Here is a 20,924-nt window from a genome sequence, read left to right as displayed (position 1 = left end):
AGTGCTGTGACGGGACTTAAGGGAGGGTGCCTCCAGATTCCTCTTCGGAGGTTTCTATGGGGCTTGATTGGAGGCCTTGTGTCGTGGACTCTGTCGGCGGTTTCCCAGATGTACCTGCAAAAGCAAGGAGAGATAATTAGTGCATGGCAGTGTCCTATGAAACAGGACACATCACTCACAGCATGGTTGTCTGATGGATGTTGCACTGCTGGATCCTCACTTGGTAGAGCACCGTCGACCTCACCATTGGCACAGGATCAGCCCCGATCCTTGATGGCCAGCTGGATGACTTTGTTTTTAAAGTCCATGAGGACCTTGATTTCAGGCATTCCTCCATCGGCTTGCGACCTCTCCCTCTTGTGCGCCAGCTTGCCCTCCATGAATAGAAATGGAGTGAATGTAAGCAGGACTCCTGCCAGGCTAGATGATGTGTGCCTGGCATGTGTGGGTGGTGAGTGGTCCCATGGGCAGGCTGAGGACAATGACGGTGAGTGTGAGACAGTGAATGGTGATGTCCCTTGAACCAGCAGTGAATGAGGGCTCTGTGAATGTGTGATGGGTTTGTAAATGTGAGAGTTGAGAGTGATGAGAAGAGTGACTTACCCTGGCGGAACGGAGGAGAACATTCATTCTCTTCTGGCACTGGGTGGCTGTCCTTCTTTTGAAGGGCATTGGCACTGACCACCACTGCCACCGCCTCCCAAGCCAGGTTAGTGCTGTTGCTGCCCATCCTTCAGCCAGAGTGGAGGTAGAGGACACCCTGGCAGGCCTCCACGGCATCTAAAAGGCGCTTGAGGGACACATCGCTGAACTTGGGGGCTGCAGACTTCTTCAGTTTCAGAGCAATGTCTTTTGTGCAATGGTGGTGGCCTGGAAGCACTGAGATATGTCTCTGTGGCTGGACTTTAAATATGGCACCCGACATGATGCAATGGTGTGGGGGGCTGATGGCGCGCGGGTGAATGAGAGCCTGCCTGCCATGGAAACAGCATGTTTCCTGGGTGTGCATAAATAATGTGGTTGGTTTGGACGATACGGCGTGTAAACCTGTCATCGCAGCCGGTGGGTAAAATGTTGTTCTACCCACCTGCTACCTGGGAAGATTCTGCCCAATGAATGGGCTGAAGAAATAATACCTGAGACTCCAAAATTAAGTGGATCGAAACTACACATTTATGCATATCTGGTATTGTGCAGCTGGACAAGCTGTGTTGGGGTGATGACGTCTCAGCATTCGTTTCACTTTTTCTCTGCTGGTCATCAAGATGGTAACAAGAGGATAAATTAAGGCAATTACAAAAAGAAATGAAAGGGAGATGTTTTAATCAAAACTTTTAAAACTTTGGGCGGAATCTTCCCAGATTTGCGCTAAGTATGGAAGTGAGTGGGTAAATCAAAGTTTTGTACCAAACCTGCCGCATTAATAACGCATTCTCGGGACACAAGCCGTTTCCATGGCGGGCCGGCTATCATTCGCCTGCCATGCCATAATCTCACCGCTTCATCATTCCGTCATTCTCTCTGTGTGCTTTCAGCACCTTTCAAAATGGAGCTGGGCCCCATCTCTTCAGCATCTGTGACCAGTGACGCTGTGCTCCTGAAGCGGTCAGGTGCTGAGGGCGGACAAAGGACCAGGTGCTTTTAAAGTTTCATGGCTGCATCTCCATGATGTGACCCTGATCGCAGCGCAAGCAAGCTGCCCTCGGACAGACAGGGGTCAGACATTTTCAGAGGCTATGTGAAGACCAAAGGAGTGTCCTCACTGCATGTTGTCATCATCCTCCTGCAATCGAGCGACTATTAGGACCTCCACTGTGTATCCAAGACAGGAGCATTATCACAGAGGGTATGTGCACTACCATAAGCCAGACTGGAGTCAAACGTCCATAGGTGCAACGTGAGGATTTATGATGTCTTATCGGGATGCTGAAAATGAGGCTCCGGTGCCTCGTCGTCATCATCCTCCACAAATCTAGCATCTATGAGGGCCTCCCAAGCGCGCCTGCCTCATCTGACCAGTGCAATGGCCTCATCGCTGTCATTTTCGCTTTCGAGTACTTCCTCACCATCATCGTCCTCCTCATTGGAGGAGACCTCCAGCTCCTCCATCTCCTCCTCAGCCGGTTCCTCCCCACTGCAGCACCAGGTCGTAAAGGATAGACCAGGCAACAATGATGCGTGACACCTTCTGTGGATTATATTGCAGGGCTCCACCAGACTGGTCCAGGCACCGGAGCCTCATTTTCAGCATCCCGATGGTTTGCTCCACCAAGTTGTGAGTTGCAGCATGAGCTTCGTTATACCTTCGCTCTACTGCAGCCTGAGGCAGCCGCACAGGTGTCATCACTCTGTGGGTAGCCCTTGTCTCTTGGGAGCCAAACCTGCAGCCCCTGGGAACCCTGGAAGACGTCAGGGATCTGTAACTGACTAAGAATGTAGGAGTTGAGGACACTTCTTGGAAACCATGCGCAGATCTGCAGGATGCGTTTGTGGTGGTCACACACCAGCTGCACATTCAGCGAATGGAAGCCCTTGCAGTTGACATAGTTGACCCCTTGTTGTGAGGGAGATCTGAGCACCACATGAGTGCAGTTCATCGCACCCTGCGCCAGTAGGAAACCCGAGACCTGGGCAAATTCATTCACTCTTGAATCCTGACTTTCCTGGTCTCGGACGAAATGCACAAAGTTGTGTTCCCTTGCGAAGATGGCATCCGTGACCTCATGGATGCATTTGTGGGTGGAGGCTGATGATATCCCATAAAGGTCACCTGTGGAGCTATGAAAGGAGCCACTGACATAAAAATTGAGCACTGCGGTCACTTTCATGACCACTGGCAGTGGATGCCCTCCATGTCCCAATGGCGCCAAATCCTGCAGTAGCTGGCAGGTGTGACCAACCAGTTCCCTAGACATGCGCAGCCTTTGACAACACTGGTTCTTGGTCATCTGCAGGAATAAAAGGTAAAGTCTATAGACCCTGCATCCAGCTAGGCACTGACCAACAATGGCTCGCTGTGGCTGTTCAGCAGTGTGTGCGGGAGCCCCAGCTGCCCCTTCTTCCTGACAGTGCTGCTCTTACCTCTGCGCAGCCAGGCGCCTCTGTCGCTCTCTTCTCCATCGTCTTAGCTCTCTTTATACCATGAGGCATACAGCTAGGTCACCAGGCTCCATGCTCCTGACGTACTCCTTTTGCTGGTTGAAAGAGGGATGCATGGGTTAGCTTGGGTATACTAAGACCCTCTCTTGGTTGAGTCTGAAGACCCCTTAATGCATCCTGGAGAGTGATGGCTCCCGCTTGGATGGCCAGAGTTTAGTGTGCTGCATGGCTGCCCGAAACCCCAACCTCGTCCGCCCCTCTCCACTTGACCGATTGGTAACAGCTTTCCCCATTGGACTGCATTCTGTGCTCTCAGCTCAGGCATATTCCTAAACCCACACTGCATGGCTGCACTGTTAGCTTGAACCATGGGAGAGACGGGTCCAAACTGGGATGATGACATTACAAGGGACTGTGTGCGCCTCCAACAGTGACTGCTCTATGGCCAGCTTTAGCAAGGAGATTGTACAACTTGCCCAGTTGTCCAACTGTTCTGCAGTCAACTTAAATGCTCATTAATTTGCAGTCTGTGCCCAAGTGGTGAAAAGCTCTGGAGCATTTGGTGGCATTTTGATGCCTCTGCGTTGCTTGAGTGGGCAAATAAGCCAGAGGCCCGACTCTAACGTATGTCAATGTGGCTGCATCTGATCTGTCTCAGCTGCAGAGGCATGGTCACTTTATAGAAGGTTTTCTTAATGTGTGGCCGGTCACCACCTCCACCTCTCTCCACCCCCCCCCACCCCCAAGCACCCCCCCGCACATGCTTGTGCACTACCTTCAACCAGAGGGCAGCCCTAGCCCTCGCCAAACACGCCTCAAGCTTGAAGTCCATCAGGCAAACTGAGCGAGTGCCTTGCAATGTTACTGTGCACTCATCTCCAAGTTCCCCTCAAAGTGCAGCCTGCCAAGTGCACAACTTATGTATACTGTCGTGAAACATATCGGCGTGCCAGCGGCTTGGCATATTTGGTGGGCTGGGTCTGATGCAGGTGAACTGAATCTTGCAACAGCATTAAAGATTGCATAAATCACCGGCGTAAAAGGTTTTAGGTGTAAATGATATTTAAAATTCCCTGACCTTCTGTGCTGCTTCAGCCTGGATTGTGCTGATATAACTAGAAGACACTTGATCTCCATATGTTTAGCTTGCAAGCTCCTTATACGTTTGTTAGGCTTAGTTTGTTCAGCACATTCCAAACCCACGGCCTCTACCACGTAGATGGACACGTGCACAGCAAACGTATGGGAATGTCACCACCTGCAAGATCCTCTCCCAGTTACAAACTATTCTGACTTAGAACTCCTCCTCCTCCAGGCACCATGCCCTAAGAGATGTTAGTGACCATGGACTTTGACCCGATTGGCCCATGATTGTGCATGCAAAGTACTGCAGTAATTTAACGTTCTGCAGTATGGCTGACCAGGAAACTCTCCCACTCTTACTACCTGCCATATTGGAAGGATTTACGAGCTGACAATCAACTAGTATTTTTCTATTCATTTACAGGATGTGGGCATTGCTGGCTAGGCCAGCATTTATTGCGCATCCCTAATTGCCTTTGAGAAGGTGGTAGTGAGCTGCCTTCTTAAACCGCTGCAGTCCCTGTGGTGTAGGTACACGTACATTGCCATTAGGGAGAGAGTTCCAGGATTTTGACCCAGTGACAGTGAAGGAACGGCGATATATTTCCAAGTCAAGATGGTGAGTGGCTTGGGTAGGAACTTTCAGGTGGTGGTGCCCCCATGTATATACTGCCCTTATCCTTCTAGATGGTAGTGGTCGTAGGTTTGGAAGGTGCTGCCTGAGGAGCCTTGGTTGATTTCTGCAGTGCATCTTGTAGATGGTACACACTGCTGCCACTATTCGTTGGTGGAGGAGGGAGTGAATGTGAAGGGGGTGCCAATCAAGCAGGCTGTTTCGACCTGGATGATGTCAAGCTTCTTGGCAAGCAGAGAGTATTCCATCACACTCCTGACTTGTGACTTGTAGATGGTAGACAGGCTTTGGGGAGTCAGGAGGTGAGTTACTCACCACAGGATTCCTAGCCTCTGACCTGCTCTTGTAGCCACAGTATTGATATGGCTAGTCCTGTCAGTTTCTGATCAATGGTAACCCCCAGGATGTTGATAGTGGGGGATTCAGTGATGGTAATGCCACTGAATGTCAAGGGGCGATGGTTAGATTCTCTCTTGTTGGAAATGGTCATTGCCTGGCACTTGTGTGACGCGAACGTTACTCACCACTTGTCAGCCCAAGCCTGGATATTGTCCACACCTTGTTGCATTTGGACATGGACTGCTTTATTGTCTGAGCAGTTGCGAATGGTGCTGAACATTGTGCAATCATCAGTGAACATCCCCACTTCTGACTTTATGATGGAAGGAAGGTCATTGATGAAGCAGCTGAAGATCGTTGGGCCTTGGACACTATACTGAAGAACTCCTGCAGTGATGTCCTGGAACTGAGATGATTTGGCAACATTATGAATGCACGTTGCATGGCCACCAAGTCCTGAAATGCAACTTGAACCTGGAGCTTCAGGTCAGATGTAGGGACACTATCATTGCACCACAAGACCTCCCTGGACTTGGAATCATGAGGTGGATTTTCACGGATGTGGAGGGGACTCTGGTTGTGTAAAAATGGTGGCCAGAACTCGATTCCGGGATCCTCAACCCTATTCCCAGCACCTCCAATTTTCAGCAGTGTGGGTTCAGGGAGTGGGCTGGTGCGATCCCACACCCTGCATTCCTCACTTGGCCAGCTCCATAATGGGGATAGGCATCTCCTAGTTCCTCCAATATTCATTGAGTCGGGCCAGTTTTTAAAGGACTTGTGGTACACAGCCGCTCACAGTGAACCATAGTCTGGGTGAGGGAACCTTTTGAAAGGTAAGTTCAAAAGGTCTTGCACATGCTCTCCATGCCGAGCTATGCCTCCCACCCACCCCCTGTGGCACCTTGTATCCTCCATGCCAAACTATGTCACTTCCATTCCCATTTACCCACTATACACTCTGTACAGAACCAATAAAACTCGGCCAAGAATGCACAATGAGGCTTGGCTGAGAGCCTAGTCATCCATTAACCTGTTGAAACAGCTCCAGGAAAAATATTGCTTGTTTGACAGCTCTTGCTCTGTGATCTATTCTGTCAATTGCTCTATGTTTATTTACACAAGATAAAGAGGTTTCAAGTGCTTGTACTTTCTGCTGTTGATACTTTAAAGGCTCTTGAAGATTGGTACTTCCATAGGACTGCAGTTTAAAACAGTTTTTTTTAAAGAAAGTAGAAGGTTATGAATGATTTATAAAACTTTCACACATCCTATTGTTAATATAGGGTTCATTGGTTCTGTATAAAGTGCACAGTAGTGAATAGGAATGGAAGTGCCACAGATTGACATGGAGGGTACGAGGGGCCATGGGGGTAGTGTGGTGGTCATGAGTTGGCATGGATGGGGCATAGGGAGTGTATAGGGTAAGGGGTGAGGGCTAGAGGACAGTTCTTTGTTTTGCTGTCATTATTGCAACTGGGACAAGTTGCAGCAACTGAGGTAGGCCTTTTAAACAGCCTGCCTCAGCACCTGGCAGCTTGTGTGGCTGCCTCCGAATTCTTTTTGGGGGCACCGGGCCCAGCTCCTGTTATCATCTGTGCCCCCTCCCCCCCGCCGCCCCAGAACAAAAATCCGGCGTTTAGTGGCACTGTCTCCTGATGTGGACGGTCCAAGCCGGGAAATTTCTTGACTCCCTCTACCCGCCTCTGGGATGAAAACCCAGCCTTATGTCACTGTTCCTTCACTGTTGTTCAGTCAAAATTCTGGAACTGTCTTCCTATCAGTATTGTCAGTGTACAGCAGATGGACAACAAAAGTTCAAGAAGGCGGCTCACTACCACTTTCTCTTAGGGATGAGCAACAAATATTGTACTTGCCAGTGAAGAATAAAAAAAATCATTTTTCTTTTCCATCCTACATGAAATTGAAAATGATCTAATCTATGACATTACCCAAAGTAATGCATTTCAGAGTTGTGGGATTATGTTTGGAGATATGAAGAAGCGGATTGAGAATTAGATTAACAAAAATATTCTAGGATTTTGAATATCCACCATGCTTTTTCTAAAATATGCCTGAACATATAGCTATTTAAATGGTAATGAAATATTGACCAAGGCAACCAGAACAGTACAGCATTGCATCGAGCAATGCCATAAGAAAAATACTTACTTTGCAGATTAGTAATAAGTTTAAAAATCAAGTTTGGCGAATGAAAGATTCTTACTTGAGGAAAGTAATCTAATTTAAATGGAATGCAATAATTTTTTGAAGAGCGGCACGCTACCTGTATTTTTTTAATATTCTGAAGTTTGGTGTATAAGATTCATTTTTATGCAGTTTTATCATTTCTAAATGCTGTGCTGAATGCTAGTGTTGAATGGTAAGAACGAGGGGGAAACTGCTGTAAAGTTTAAAATTTGATGATGAATTGAAATATGTAATCACCTGTCCAACAGGTTTGATGTACTCGCTACCTATGGAGACAAGGAGAAAGCTGCAGGGAGGACAGCCACAATGCAGAGCAAGGCACTGTGGATCAGAAGTCTATGCAGCATGGGGAAGAGCAGAATAGAAATATGGTAGTAATAGGGGACTCAATAATTAGGGGAATAGATAGCATCCTCTGCAGCCAAAATCTCAAATCCCAAAGGGTGTTGTGTTGCCTTTCTGGTGCCAGGGTAAGAGATATCTCGCGTTGGCTGGAGAGGAACTTTGAAAAGGAGGGGTATAATCAAGTTGTTGTGGTGCATGTTGGAACAAGCAACCTAGGTAGGAACAGGCGGGAGGCCCTGCTTAAAGATTAGCAGGAGTTAGGCTGTAAATTAAAAAGCAAAACCCCAAGGTTGACAATCCCCAGATTATTTCCGAGCCACGTGTAAATTGGCATGGGAGTGGACAGATCAGGAGAATTAACACATGGCTAAAGGGTTGGTGCGGAAAAGAGGGGTTTCTTTCTATGGGACACTGGCACCAGTTCTGGGACAGGAAGGATATATATTGTTAGGACAGGCTTCGTCTGAACCAGAATAGGACCCATGCCCTAGCGGAAAGGGCCAATAAGGAAGTGGCAAAGGTTTTAAGCTGTTAAAGGCAGGGAGGGATCTATAAGAAATGAGAACAGCTTAAATGTAAACAGAACAGGACGGGAGAATATAGGAAAGAATAATATAAGGGAGGATGTTGATGGAAAGAAAATAAATAGACTTATAGAACTGGAGCCTAAAAAGATGGTTAAATATAAAGTGAGAGAAAATCCTGTTAAAATGCATACGTAGTAATGGACACTGTTTTAATTAAACAGGGGAGCTGGAGGCAATCATGCACTGGAAGCAACCAGACACAGAGATTACTGAGACATGGCTAAGAAAAATCAGGACTGGGAATTAAACATTACAGGGCATAACGTATTTAGAAAAGGTAGAGAGGGGAAAAATGGGAGGTGGACTATCAGTACTTATTCTGGATAACATAATGGCAGCAAGGCAAAAATAGAATCCACATGGATAGTGATTAAAAGATAATGAAGGATCCATCATACTAATAGGTGTAGTCTACAGACCACCTAATAGTGGAAGGGAAGTGGCGGAGAAATATGCAGACAAATATGGGAATTGAGTGAAAAACAGAATAACAATCAAGGAGGATTACTTCTCTGATGTTAATTGGACAGAAGAGGCAGGTCAAGGGGATAAGCGTTCCTACAATGTGTCTGTGACTCCTTTCTAATGCAATATGTAAAAAGCTCAACAAGGGAGGGTTTGATATTGAATCTGGTAATGTGGAATGAACCAGAGCAGAAACGAGAAATAAAAGTAGGAACATGTATAGTGACCATAATATAATATGTTTTCAGATGATAGAGAAGGACATAAGTATGACAAAAACCAGGTTAATAGATTGGCAAAAAGCTGATTTTGAGGGGCTGAGGATAGAACTTGGGGAAAATAAAATGGGCAGCAATATTGGTAAACAATGTTGTAGGACATAGGAATATAAGACTTAGGAGCAGGAGTAGGTCATTTGGCCCAATGAGCCTGCTCTGCCATTCAATAGGGTCATGGCTGATCTGATTGTAGTCTCAGCTCCGCATTCTTGTCTGCCTCCCATAACCCTTGACTCCCTTGTCTATCAAAAATCAGCCTTGAATAAATTCAGTGAACCAGCCTCCACTGCTTTGTGGGGAAGAGAATTCCACAGACTAATGGCCCTCTGATAGAAAAGAATGTCTCCTCATTTCCATCTTAAAATGGAGACAGACCTCTTATTTTTAAAACTTTTCCCCTAGTTCTAGTCCCACGAGAGGAAATATCCTCCCGGTATCCACCCAAACAAATACCCTCAGGATCTCATATGTTTCAATAAGATCACCTCTCATTCTTCTAAACTCCAATGCGTATAGGCCCAACCTGTTCAACCTTTCTTCATAAGATAAAACCTTCATCCCAGTAATGAGTCGAGTGAACTTTTTCTGAACTGCTTCTAACTCAATTATATCCTTTTTCAAATAAGGAAGCAAAAACTGTACACAGTACTCCAGATGTCTCACCAGTGCCCTGTACAATGAAAAACAACAATGTTCAATATTTTTTAAATGTTTAACAGAGTGCAGCAAAAATATATTCCACTAAAAGGAAAGAACAACCTAAATTAGTGAGACTCCATGGATGAATAAAGACATAAGGCAATCAGCTGAGAGTTAAAGAGGCATACGTTTACTTCATAGACAGCCGAGTGCATAAGACAGGATACAAAGAGATTAGGAGAGGAATCAAAAGTACAATTAGGGAGGTAAAGTGGAACTCTGAAGTTAATTTATCTAGGAACATAAAACAAAACAGTAAAATATTTTACGGGCACATCAATAAGAAAAATGAAGGCTGTGATGGGAATAGGGCCACTAAGGGATATTACCACAGGTTACGACAGAGAGATGGCAGAAATGCTAAGTAATTACTTTGCTTCGGTATTTACCAGAGAGATAGCACAGCCAGACATGACACTGAATGATGAGCTGAGCAATGAAGTAAGTGCATTTAAAATTAAAAATGGGGATGCATTGAATAAACTAAACAACTTAAAGACAATAAAACCCCTACTCCAGATGGAGTGCATCCACATATTTTAAAAGAATATAGGGAAGTAATAACAGAGGTATTATGACTCTCATTTCATTGGAAAAAGGCATAGTGCCAGACGACTGGTGGATAGATAATGAAAATCCTATATTTAAGAAGGGAGACAGAACATGTCCAGAGAATTATAGACCAGTCAGTAGTGGGAAGGTGGTAGGAGCAATAATGGGATCCTTACCAAAATGGAAAGAATAGAAGAACATCTGGAAATGAGAAATGTAATAATGAATAGTATGTATTTCAAAAGGGAAAATCTTGCTTGACCAACCTTATTGTATTTTTTGAAGTAACAGAGAGAGTAGATGGTGGTAACGTAGTGGATTATCTGGATTTTCAAAAGGTCTTCGATAAGGTTAGAGAATGTGAAGTTAGGGGACAAGTGACAGAATGGATTGCTAATTGGCCTCAAGACATAAAGCAGAGAGTGAAAGTAAAGGGTAGCTGTTCAGGGTGGCGCCATAAGGCTCTGACTTCAATTTTAACTGTGGCCTGAGTAGGGTAGACATTGTGGCTTTCCTGCCATGGGAAGACAGTGAGAACAGGATCCTGGATCAGAAGAGACCCAAACAGGTACTTTTCCTTTTACTTTCCTCATAGTGCTAGAAACCAGGCCCAGCAAGCCAAGTTTATACCTTGGATTCCCAGCCAGCTTTCTAGGTGTCAGTTATAACTCAGATGGTAGCATTCTTGCCTCTGAATCAAAAAGTTGTGGGTTCAAATTCCATGTACTACAGGACTAGAGCACAAAAATCAAGGCTGACACTCGAGTACAGTTCTGACGGAGTGCTGCACAGTTGGAGGTGGCCTCTTTTGGATGAGATGTTAAACTGTCCACTACCTCTGAGGTGGAGATAAAAGATGCCAAGGCACTATTTTGAAAAAGCCCAGTGCCCTGGCCAATATTTCTCCTTTAATCAACTTCACAAAGACAGATGCTCTGGTCATTGTCACATTGTTGTTTGTGAGAGTTTGCTGTGCATGCATAAATTAGCTGCCACGTTTCTTACATTACAACAGTAACCTCACCTCAAAAGTACTTAATTCGTTGTAAAGCGCTTTAGGATGTCCTGTGGTTGTGAAAGGTGCTATATAAATACAAGTTGTGGGGTGGAATCGTCCGTGCCTGCTGGCATCAGGCGTGCTTGGCGATGTGAGCGGACAGTATGGTGATAATGCCAAAAATTGGTTTCAGTCTGTTGATGGCGGGCCACAGTTCCCACCATCGGACGTCAGGAACCTCATTGTAATACATCTGCATATTATTTAAGGCTAGCCCATTGGGCCTAGTCACCCACATTGAACCGTCCGCCCGCTGTTGACGTGTTTCACAACTGCACACAAGTGATGTGCACCTGGTGAGCTGCACTTCGCTCGGGACTTCGAGGTTTATTTTCCTACCTTGCTTTGGGCAGCACTCGCGGTCATTAGCGCCAGGTTTCGCAGACAGCACCACAGCACTTCACGGGCAGGTCTCTACCTACCAGACCAGCCATAAGGTGGGGGTGGCTTTGTACAGCTACGGGGCTAGGGCCTGCTTGGGGAAGGGGGATAAAAGGCCTTAGGCAAGGGAACAGGCTGCAGGGTGAGGGCTGTGCTGAGGAAAGGGGGTATCCCAGGGGTTGTGTGGGGGCACAAGTTGATCTGTGAAAGTGGCCTCAAGATGGTAAGGGCTAAGGAGGCAGTCTTCGAGGAGATGAGTCCAGTTGGAGATGTGAGTGTGTGTGTGAGAGTAAATGAGAGGTGATGCCCTTGAGCTGGCAGTGAGTGAGATGCCAGTGAATGTGTGATGGTCTTGAGTTTGTGAATTTAGAGTGATGAGATGGTTGCCTTACCCTGAAGGCATGGATGAGATCCTTCATCCCCTATCTGCATTGGATGGTTAACCTCTTCTGTGTAACATTGGCACTGATCCCCATTGCCATCGCCTGCCAAGCCAGAGTGGTAATGTTGTTGCCCCTCAAGAGTGGGGGCAAGGACATCACGGCAGGCCTCCACAGCATCCAAAAGGCGCTTACTAAAGGGATGCATCACTAAACCTGGGGGCTGCAATATTCTTGCCTTTTAGGGCCATGTCTTATTTGCAGCAGTCTTGGGCTGGAAGCACTGAGAGGTGTGCACGCGGCTGTACTTTAAATGTGGCGCGTGGCGTGATGAAGCAGCGAGGTGATGACATGACGGGAGAATCGAGAACCTGCCATGGAAATGGCGTTTTTCCCGGGAATGCATAATTAATGCGGCGGGTTTGGGACGATACAGTGTGAGAAGCCTGTGCGATGTGGGAAGTCAAGGCGACTTCCAGTGTCTAGGGCGACCATGTGTGCAGGAAGTGTCTCCAGCTGCAGCTACTTGAAATTCATGTTTCAGAGCTGGAGCTGCACCTGGAGTCACTGTGGAGCATCTGCAAGGATGAGATCTTCATGGATACAGTGAGGTGGTCACACCACAGGTAAAGAGTGCACAGGTAGAAAGGAAATGGGCGATCGCCAGAGTTTAAAAGCACTAGGCAGGTAGTGCAGGAGTCCCCTGGGTCCATCTCCCTCTCTATCAGATTTTCCGTTTTGGATACTGCTGGGGAGATGGTTTCTCAGGGGAATGCAGCAAGAGCCAAGTCCGTGGCACCATGAGTGGTTTAGCTGCACAGAGGGGAGTGGGGTTGGGGGGGAAAGAGCCAGAGAGCAATAATGATAGGGGATTTTATCATAAGGGGAACAGATAGACGTTTCTGCAACCACAGACGTGACACCAGGATGGTAGGTTGCCTCCCTGGTGCCAGGGTTAAGAATTCTACTGAGTGGCTGCAGGACGTTCTGAAGGAGGAGTGTGAACAGCCAGAGGTTGTGGCCCATATTTGTTAAAAAGAGGGTTGAGGTCCTGAAAGCAGAATATAGGGAGATAGGAAAAAAATCAAAAAGCAGGACCTCAAAGGTAGTAACCTGAGGATTACTCCCAATGCCACGTGCTAGCGAGATCAGAAATAGGAGAGTAGAATGGGTGGCTGGAAAGATGGTGTAGGAGGGAGGGATTTTGATTCCTGAGGCATTGGGACCAATTCTGGGGAAGATGAGACCCGTACAAGCTGAATGGGTTGCGTCCCAGCAGGACCGGGGCCAATATCCTTCATTGCTTGTACTGTGGGGGAGGGTTTAAACTAGATTGGCAGGGGGTTGGGAACCTGAGCGGGGAGACACAAGAGAGGGAAACAAAGATAGGAATAAAAGACAGAAAAGTAGAAAGCAAAAGTGGCAGAGGAAACAAGGGCTGGCAGCAAATAGGGCCATAGTACAAAAAAATGGGTAAAAATGTTAAAAATACAAGTCTAAAGGCACTGTATCTGAATGCAAAGTGCAAATAAATGTAAACGGGCCTGATGAGATTGCGATTATGGAGACATAGCTGCAGGGTGACCAAGGCTGGGGACTGACTGTCCACGGGTATTTGATATTTGGGACGGACAGGCAAAAAGGAAAAGGAGGTGGCGTGGCGTTATTAGTTAAGGATGAAATCAGTGCAATAGTGAGAGAAGACATTGGCTCAGAAAATCTAGATATAAAATCAGCCTGGGTAGAACTAAGAAGTAACAAGGGGTGGAAAACATTAGTGGGAGTTGTCTTTAGGGCTCCAAACAGTGGTGCTAAGGTAGAGGGTGGCATTAAACGGAAAATTAGAGATGTATGTAACAAGGGTGCTACAGTGATGATGGATGACTTTACATATAGATTTGGTAAACCAAATTAGCAATAATACTGTGGCGGATGAATTCCTGTGAGTTTGTACGAGATGGTTTTTTAGACCAGTAAGTCAAGGGGCCGACTAGAAAATAGGCTATCCTAGATTTGGTATTGCGCAATGAGAAGGGTTTAATTAATCATTTTGTTGTGTGGGGTCCTTTAGGGAACAGTGACCACAACACGATAGAATTCTTCATCACTAGTAGGGAAATGCTTGAATCTCTTATAAAGGATGTGATACCAGGATACTTAGAAAATATCCACGGGATTAGACAAAGTCAACATGGGTTAATGGAAGGGAAATCATGTTTGACAAATCTACTGGAGTTTTTTGAGGACGTAACTAGCAGAATAGATAAGGGAGAACCAGTGGATGTGGTGTATTTGGATTTTCAAAAAGCTTTTGAGAAGTCCCACAAAAGAGGTTAGTGCATAAAATTAAAGCACATGGAATTGGGGGTAATATGTTGGCATGGATTGAGAATTGGTTGGCAGCCAGGAAACAGAATTGAAATAAACAGGTCTTTTTTAGAGTGGCAGGCGGTGACTAGTTGGGTACCACAAAGATCAGTGCTTGGGCCCCAGGTTTGTACACCAGTCACTGAAAGCAAGCATGCAGGTGCAGCAAGCAGTTAAGAAGGCAAATGGTAGGTTGACCTTAATTGCAAGAAGACTTGAGTACAGGAGCAAGGATGTCTTACTTGAGCTATGCAGGGCCTTGGTGAAACCACACCTGGAGTATTGTGTGTAGTTCTGGTCTCCTTACCTGAGAACGTGTCAGAGATTAATCACACCAAGGCATTATTAATAAGTAGAAACCCCATTTATTACTTGTGCACAAGGGAGACAGCACACAAAAGAACTACTGTACAGTCTTGTAGCAGAATACACGCAGACCTGTTAAAAGCATTTTTACAGCCAGTCAGTAAATTTTGCACAAACCTATCCGCTTATTTGCATAAGTTAACTGACCAATCCATATTTCAATAAATTTTCATTCCCAGCACAACAGATGTTGTGCTTACGCAAATGCTTATCACAATCCTGATTATATTGGCCTGAGAAAGAACAAAATGGAATGTCTCAGGGCTCACCCTACAACTGTGGTCAGACAAGATGGCATTGTTCTCAAGGCTGCAGTGTTTTTCTCTTAGGCCTAGGCATATAATTCAACTTCCCCATTAACCCTTTTAGCACTAAAAATGGGTTCCCTGTAGTTGCCTAGGCCACCACAAACGGATATACTTGCCATTGAGGTAGTGCAGCGAAGGTTCACCAGACTGATTCCTGGGATGGCAGGATTGTTGTATGAGGAGAGTTTGGGCCGAATAGGCCTGTATTCACTGGAGTTTCGAAGAATGAGAGGAGATTACATTGAAACATAAAATTCTGACAGGGATGGACAGACTGGATGCAGCGATGAGAATTCCTCTGTCTGGGGAGTCTAGAACAAGAGGGCACAGTCTCAGGACACGGGGTAGACCATTTAGCACTGAGGTGAGGAGAAACTTCTTCACTCAGAGGGTGGTGAACCGATGGAATTCTCTACCACAGAAGGCTTTGGAGGTCAAGTCACTGAATATATTTAAGAAGGAAATAGATAGATTTCTGGACTCTAAAGTTGTCAAGGGGTATGGGGAGAGCATGGGAGTATGGCATTGAGATAGAGGATCAGCCATGATCATATTGAGTGGCAGAGCAGGCTTGAGGGGCTGAATGACCTATTCCTGCTCATATTTTCCATGTTTCTAAGCCGCCATTGAGGTTGGCGGGTACTACACTTCGTGCAAATCTGGGACGATTCCGCCCTTAATTTCTTCCCTCTTTCGAGACCTGCCCAAAATCCATTCCCTGCAACTTACTTTCTTGCCTGTGAGCCTTCTTTTGGTGCTGCCCACCAACCAGCTGCTGGTCAAAGGTGGGTTGAGCTTCCTGATGAACGATATTGAACGCTGGTAGCAAAAGCTGCATGAAGGCTGGACAAGGGAGGCAGGCAAAGGCTGGCAGAGCGGGGGGTAGGGTGGAGCGAGGGCTGGACAGGGGACGCAGGCTTACTGGGATAGAGGGGGTAGAGTGTCTGGGGAAGGGGGTGGGGAGTGTCTTTGAGGGCGGGGTCAATGGTGTGGACAGTGGGATTCTGTAGGGTGAACTCAGGGTACTGGTAATAGAAGGGAACAATCACAATCAAAGGGGGGTGTGGGATGCGGTAAGACGGCAGGTCCAGGGTGGGAGTCTGATACGGGGGGACTAGATAGGTGACTTGGATAACAGGAGGGGGCAGGGTCAGGGTGGTCACGGGGACGGTAATGGATGTCAGCTCTGAGGGAAGGGAAGGCCTGTGGAGATGGATTGTGATAGGGTCCAGGGTATTGGGGGGGGGAGTAGTTCAAGGGTAATAGAGGGGAGTGGAATGGTGATATTGGGTGGGTCAAGGGTGATGGAGGAAGTTGGTGGGTTGTTGGGGAGGGTAAAAAGTGTTGGAGCAAGTTTGGAAAGTGACTTGCACCATTTTTCAAATCTGACCTTGACTACACAGTTAGTCAGTCAGTGAGATATCTTGAAGTAGGAGAATGATCTTTTCAGGTGGGTGGAGTTTGAGGTCAGCACAAGTGGCTGACTAAGGGATGCCCTAGTAATTATGAGGCAACAGGATGTCAACCATGCCCTGTTGCGTTCTCTCCGTGGTAAAGCCTGCACGGCAGCAGGTTTGTTCCCGATCAACCTTGAGATCCCAGCAAGGTTTGGAGCTGCCATTCATTCTGTGCCATTTGCCATCAGTTGCATTCAGAGGCAGGGGTGAAGTGAGGGAGGGAGGTGGATGCTTCCAAGGGGCACGGCTGCTGGACGGCAGCCAACTTGTGACTTTATACCTCCATCCTCCCGGGTGATTGGTTATGGCTGACAAGAGATCATGCGGTTAGTTTTCTATGATGCCAAGACAATGGTGTCTCTATAGAGTTTCAAGGGTAGTGGAGATAAGCAGTTAAATGCCCGTGTGAGGCTTCTTGCACATGGCTGTCATCAGCCTGGGCAAAGAGGAATGTCTCATATACACTCATGTATGAATGGGAGGAACACCCATCTCTGGTCCTCCAGGATGTCCTTCATCTGGAAGGGTTGGCGTGGGGATGCCATGTCTATTGGAGGCCAGATGAAGCGCTTAGCATTGCCTGCTAGTTTTGAGATGAAAGGAAACATGTAAAGTACATGCTCTCTAAATGTATTACTTCAAATTGTTCACATATTCACCGAGGCGTCAATGATGCAGGCTGCTGGCAACCCTGCCTTGGTAATGGCTCTCATCCAGGTGAGGGGAAGGAAGGCCCGGTTGGCACAGGGCGAGGAGGAGCAAGGGCCTGAGCAGCAAGAGGCAGTGGGGCCTCTATAAGGTCAAGATGCTGGTGAACATGGAACACTGCAATCGCGAGCATTGACTAGACCATGGATGTGTCGCCAGCGGTGCTCTTAGCTAGAGATGAGCAAAAGGTAATGCCGGAGGCACCCTCATATGTCCCGGGATGTGGTTGCTCACATTTTCCAGCTTCTCCAGTATGAGCTGTGGCTGCGAGGACTCTGGAGGAGTAATGTAGAGCTCCTGGCCTGCATTTAGCGGATGGCTGTCTGGGTGCTGTATAAATATGGTGCCAGGACCTCGGACCCCATGAGGTAACGGCGGGGTGGATAACTTCCTGTCTGCCCTGCCACAAGATTTGCTGAGCTCCTTGCTGATGCATAATTAATGAGCTGACCAGCGGAAGATCGCCTGTGTTCAGCTGTCCCGTTGCCCAATGGGAAACACATCGATTTTCCTGCCTGCCACCGGACTTTGACTCCAGAATGGAAGAACTGTCCTCTGAGGTTCGATGCTAAGAGGATGGTTTCCCTCATGGGGGAATCTAGAACAAGGGGGCACAGTTTAAAAAAAAAACTAGTGTCTCCCATTTAAGATGGAGATGAGGAGGAATTTCTTCTCTCAGAGAGTGGGAAATCTTTGGAATTCTCTTCCTCAGAGAACAGTGGCAGCTAGGTCACTGAATGTATTCAAGGCTGTGTTAGACCGATTTTTGATCTACAAGGAAGTCTAGGGTTATTGGGGCAGGGTGCGGGGCGGTGGTGGGAGGAAGGCAGGAAACTGAAGTAAAAGCCACAGCCAGATCAGCCACCATCTTACTGAATGGCGGAGCAGGCTCAAGGGGCCAAATGGTCTTCTATCGCTCCTATTTCTTATGTTCTTATGCATGAATTATTCCTCTGCTCACTAGGTAAAAATTGGGGCTATTGCCATTCGCTTTTTTAAATAGAAATTGAGAGTGCACGTTTTGAATAGACTTAGAAGAAGAACTCGGGCATGTAATTAGGTGTTTAAGCCAAATGACATCAAAAGTTTCATATTTTTTGCATTATGTGAAGGCAAGTTGTGCTAAGAATAACTGTTACTCAGTATGTTAAACCATTTTGTTCTAAAAAATGAGGCGTAATTATTCATATGTGACCGTGTCTCAATAGGTGCTTTCTTAGTCCATTGTTAAAAGATTGGACTGCTTCATGTGAAAGATATGAATACCCTATTCATATCACAAGGGGGTACTATTGTTACACCCCTGGGTTAACCCATTATATAGTGAGATATTGGGAAGTGAACAGTTCCAGTACAGATAATCATTTAACATATATGTCTTTTTCTCCTAGGTGGCCTTGGTTTTGCTCATGCACTGTTTTTCTACTTGAAATACCTGCTGCTTTATAGCATTCCATCAGTTATCATGTGTCTGGATGGTATTGAACCACCAAAATTGCCAAGATGTACCAGCAGTTTGTACAGTTTTACAGCAACATGGAGGTAAGTTGCACAGTTTGTTTTTTGAAAGTAAAGGTTAAGAACAGAATGGGATCTTGCAGTGCAGTGCTTCTGTCTTATTCAATTTATCATGATTTTTATTATTTTCTTTCTATATTTTGACTCGAGACATTTTACAAGGTTAGTTCATAAGGTTTAAATGCAATTTCATTCATTCGTTCAAATTTGGGTTATTAAAACAATGCTTTCTAAGGTCACTTTGTTTTCCAAATATCAGCACTGTTGTGTTAATTTAAAAGTTTGTTTAAGGAAAGAAAATGGTCCAAATGAGAAAAAAAAACTGATGACTAATATTTGGGTGGTGTAGGGGGTCACGGGTGTGGAGGTAGAGAAAGAGTTTTAAAAAAAATACAGTGCACTGGATTTTGTTATGTAGGAGTAGTTATAGTTATTAGGATAAAAACAAAAGCTAAAAGCTACTGCGGATGCTGGAAATCCAAAACAAAAACAGAATTACCTGGAAAAACTCAGCAGGTCTGGCAGCATCGGTGGAGAAGAAATCAGTTGACGTTTCGAGTCCTCACGACTGCCGAAGGGCCGTGAGGACTTGAAACGTCAACTGATTTCTTCTCCACCGACGCTGCCAGACCTGCTGAGTTTTTCCAGGTAATTCTGTTTTTGTTATTGTTATTAGGATATTGGCTGTAAATGAGGTGCATTCACAAACATGTTAATCATATTAAAACAAGTTGTTTTGAAAAATCTTGTGAACGCCAAATACTGAAATAAAAATAGAAAACGCTCTTACACAGTTGGCCTTTCAGCATTTGTACATACGAACATATGGATTAGGAGCAGGAGTAGGCCATTCAGTAAGATCATGGCTGATCTTAGTGTACTCAACTCCACATTCCAGCCTACCCCCAATAACCTTCTACCCCCTTACTTATCAAGAATCTATCTACCTCTGCCTTAAAAATATTCATAGATCCTGCTTCCACTGCCTTTTGAGGAAGAGAGTTCCAAAGATTCAGTACCTTCTGAGAAAAAAACCTTTATCCTTACCTGACTTAAATGGGTGACCCCTTATTTTTAAATTGTGACCCCTGGTTTTAGATTCTCCCACAAAAGGAAACACCCTATCCACATTTGTAGCGCGAAAAGATAAATTAACTTTTCAGGTGTCATGTCTTGCTTCTGAAGTGGAAACTCTGTTGGGTAAATGAGAATAAAAAAGAAAGGTGCGGATAGGTGGGGAGGGCTTAGAGTTTCTTCTTTGTTGCGCAGGTTTTTATGCTGCAATTCGCCTAAAATTTGCATATCCCACACAAATGATCACAAAATTCTGAGTGCAAATTTACATTCAGCGCAAATTGAGTTTCCATAACATTTTGTGCTAGAAGCCCACCAGGCTGTAGGATGAATTAATCTCACTGGGAGTTTCTGCTAATTGGACTTGTTCGCAGAACTTGGAGGAGGCTCTAAAAAATTAAGTTGGTTCTTTTGGGTGCAAGGGCACATAGGCACATTGTAAAGACTTTTGATTGTGATTTTAAATTCACTAGAACTGGCTGCTGTACCCTAATATAGCCACAAATGGGTTATGGTTATTTTTTAAAAAGTTATTTTCAGTCAGTTAAAATCCAGTTACTCAAAGGATGGACACTGTGATGAAAAATACTTATTTTTTGTGATAAGCCCATTTTTTAGTTGTTAAACTGCAGCAAGTTTGATTCTTAAAAATATCAAGGAGTATCCTTACAAGCAAAATTAAATAAAACGCCCTAAAACACTCCAAAATTTTGCTGATTTGTGGCAGATTTTGTGTTCGACGATACGCAAGTGAGTTTGAGCAGAAACTCAGAAAAAGGTTTTCAACTGGGCCCAAATTGTTCATTGCACCCAATCCATCCTGCACTCGGCCCAGGTCTCCAATCATCCAGAAGAAGCTACTTGTTGGAATGATCTACGATCTGTTTAACCGTGGACCAGCAGTTTGTTAAATTATATAAAAGTCCATCTGAGTGAAGCAATGACTAGAAGTTCAGTTTGATGTTAACTGAAATCCTGAAAATGAATTTGGTGCAACACCAGGGCCAGAATTTTTG

At 45.7% G+C, this 20,924-nt stretch overlaps 1 protein-coding gene across 3 annotated transcripts in view; it reads left to right on the top strand.

The window, feature by feature from the left end:
• hhat (hedgehog acyltransferase) overlaps nt 1-20,924 on the top strand; it is a 346,318-nt gene that overhangs the window by 44,942 nt on the left and 280,452 nt on the right. For all 3 annotated transcript variants that reach the window (XM_078557118.1, XM_078557117.1, XM_078557119.1), the window contains exon 7: nt 18,708-18,858. In XM_078557118.1, coding sequence (XP_078413244.1) covers nt 18,708-18,858 — 151 coding nt within the window. The remainder of the gene's footprint in view (nt 1-18,707; nt 18,859-20,924) is intronic.

This window comes from Cetorhinus maximus, chromosome 14, assembly GCF_964194155.1.
Source record: "Cetorhinus maximus chromosome 14, sCetMax3.hap1.1, whole genome shotgun sequence".
Classification (NCBI taxonomy): domain Eukaryota; kingdom Metazoa; phylum Chordata; class Chondrichthyes; order Lamniformes; family Cetorhinidae; genus Cetorhinus; species Cetorhinus maximus.
This window is presented reverse-complemented; position numbering and strand designations above follow the sequence as displayed.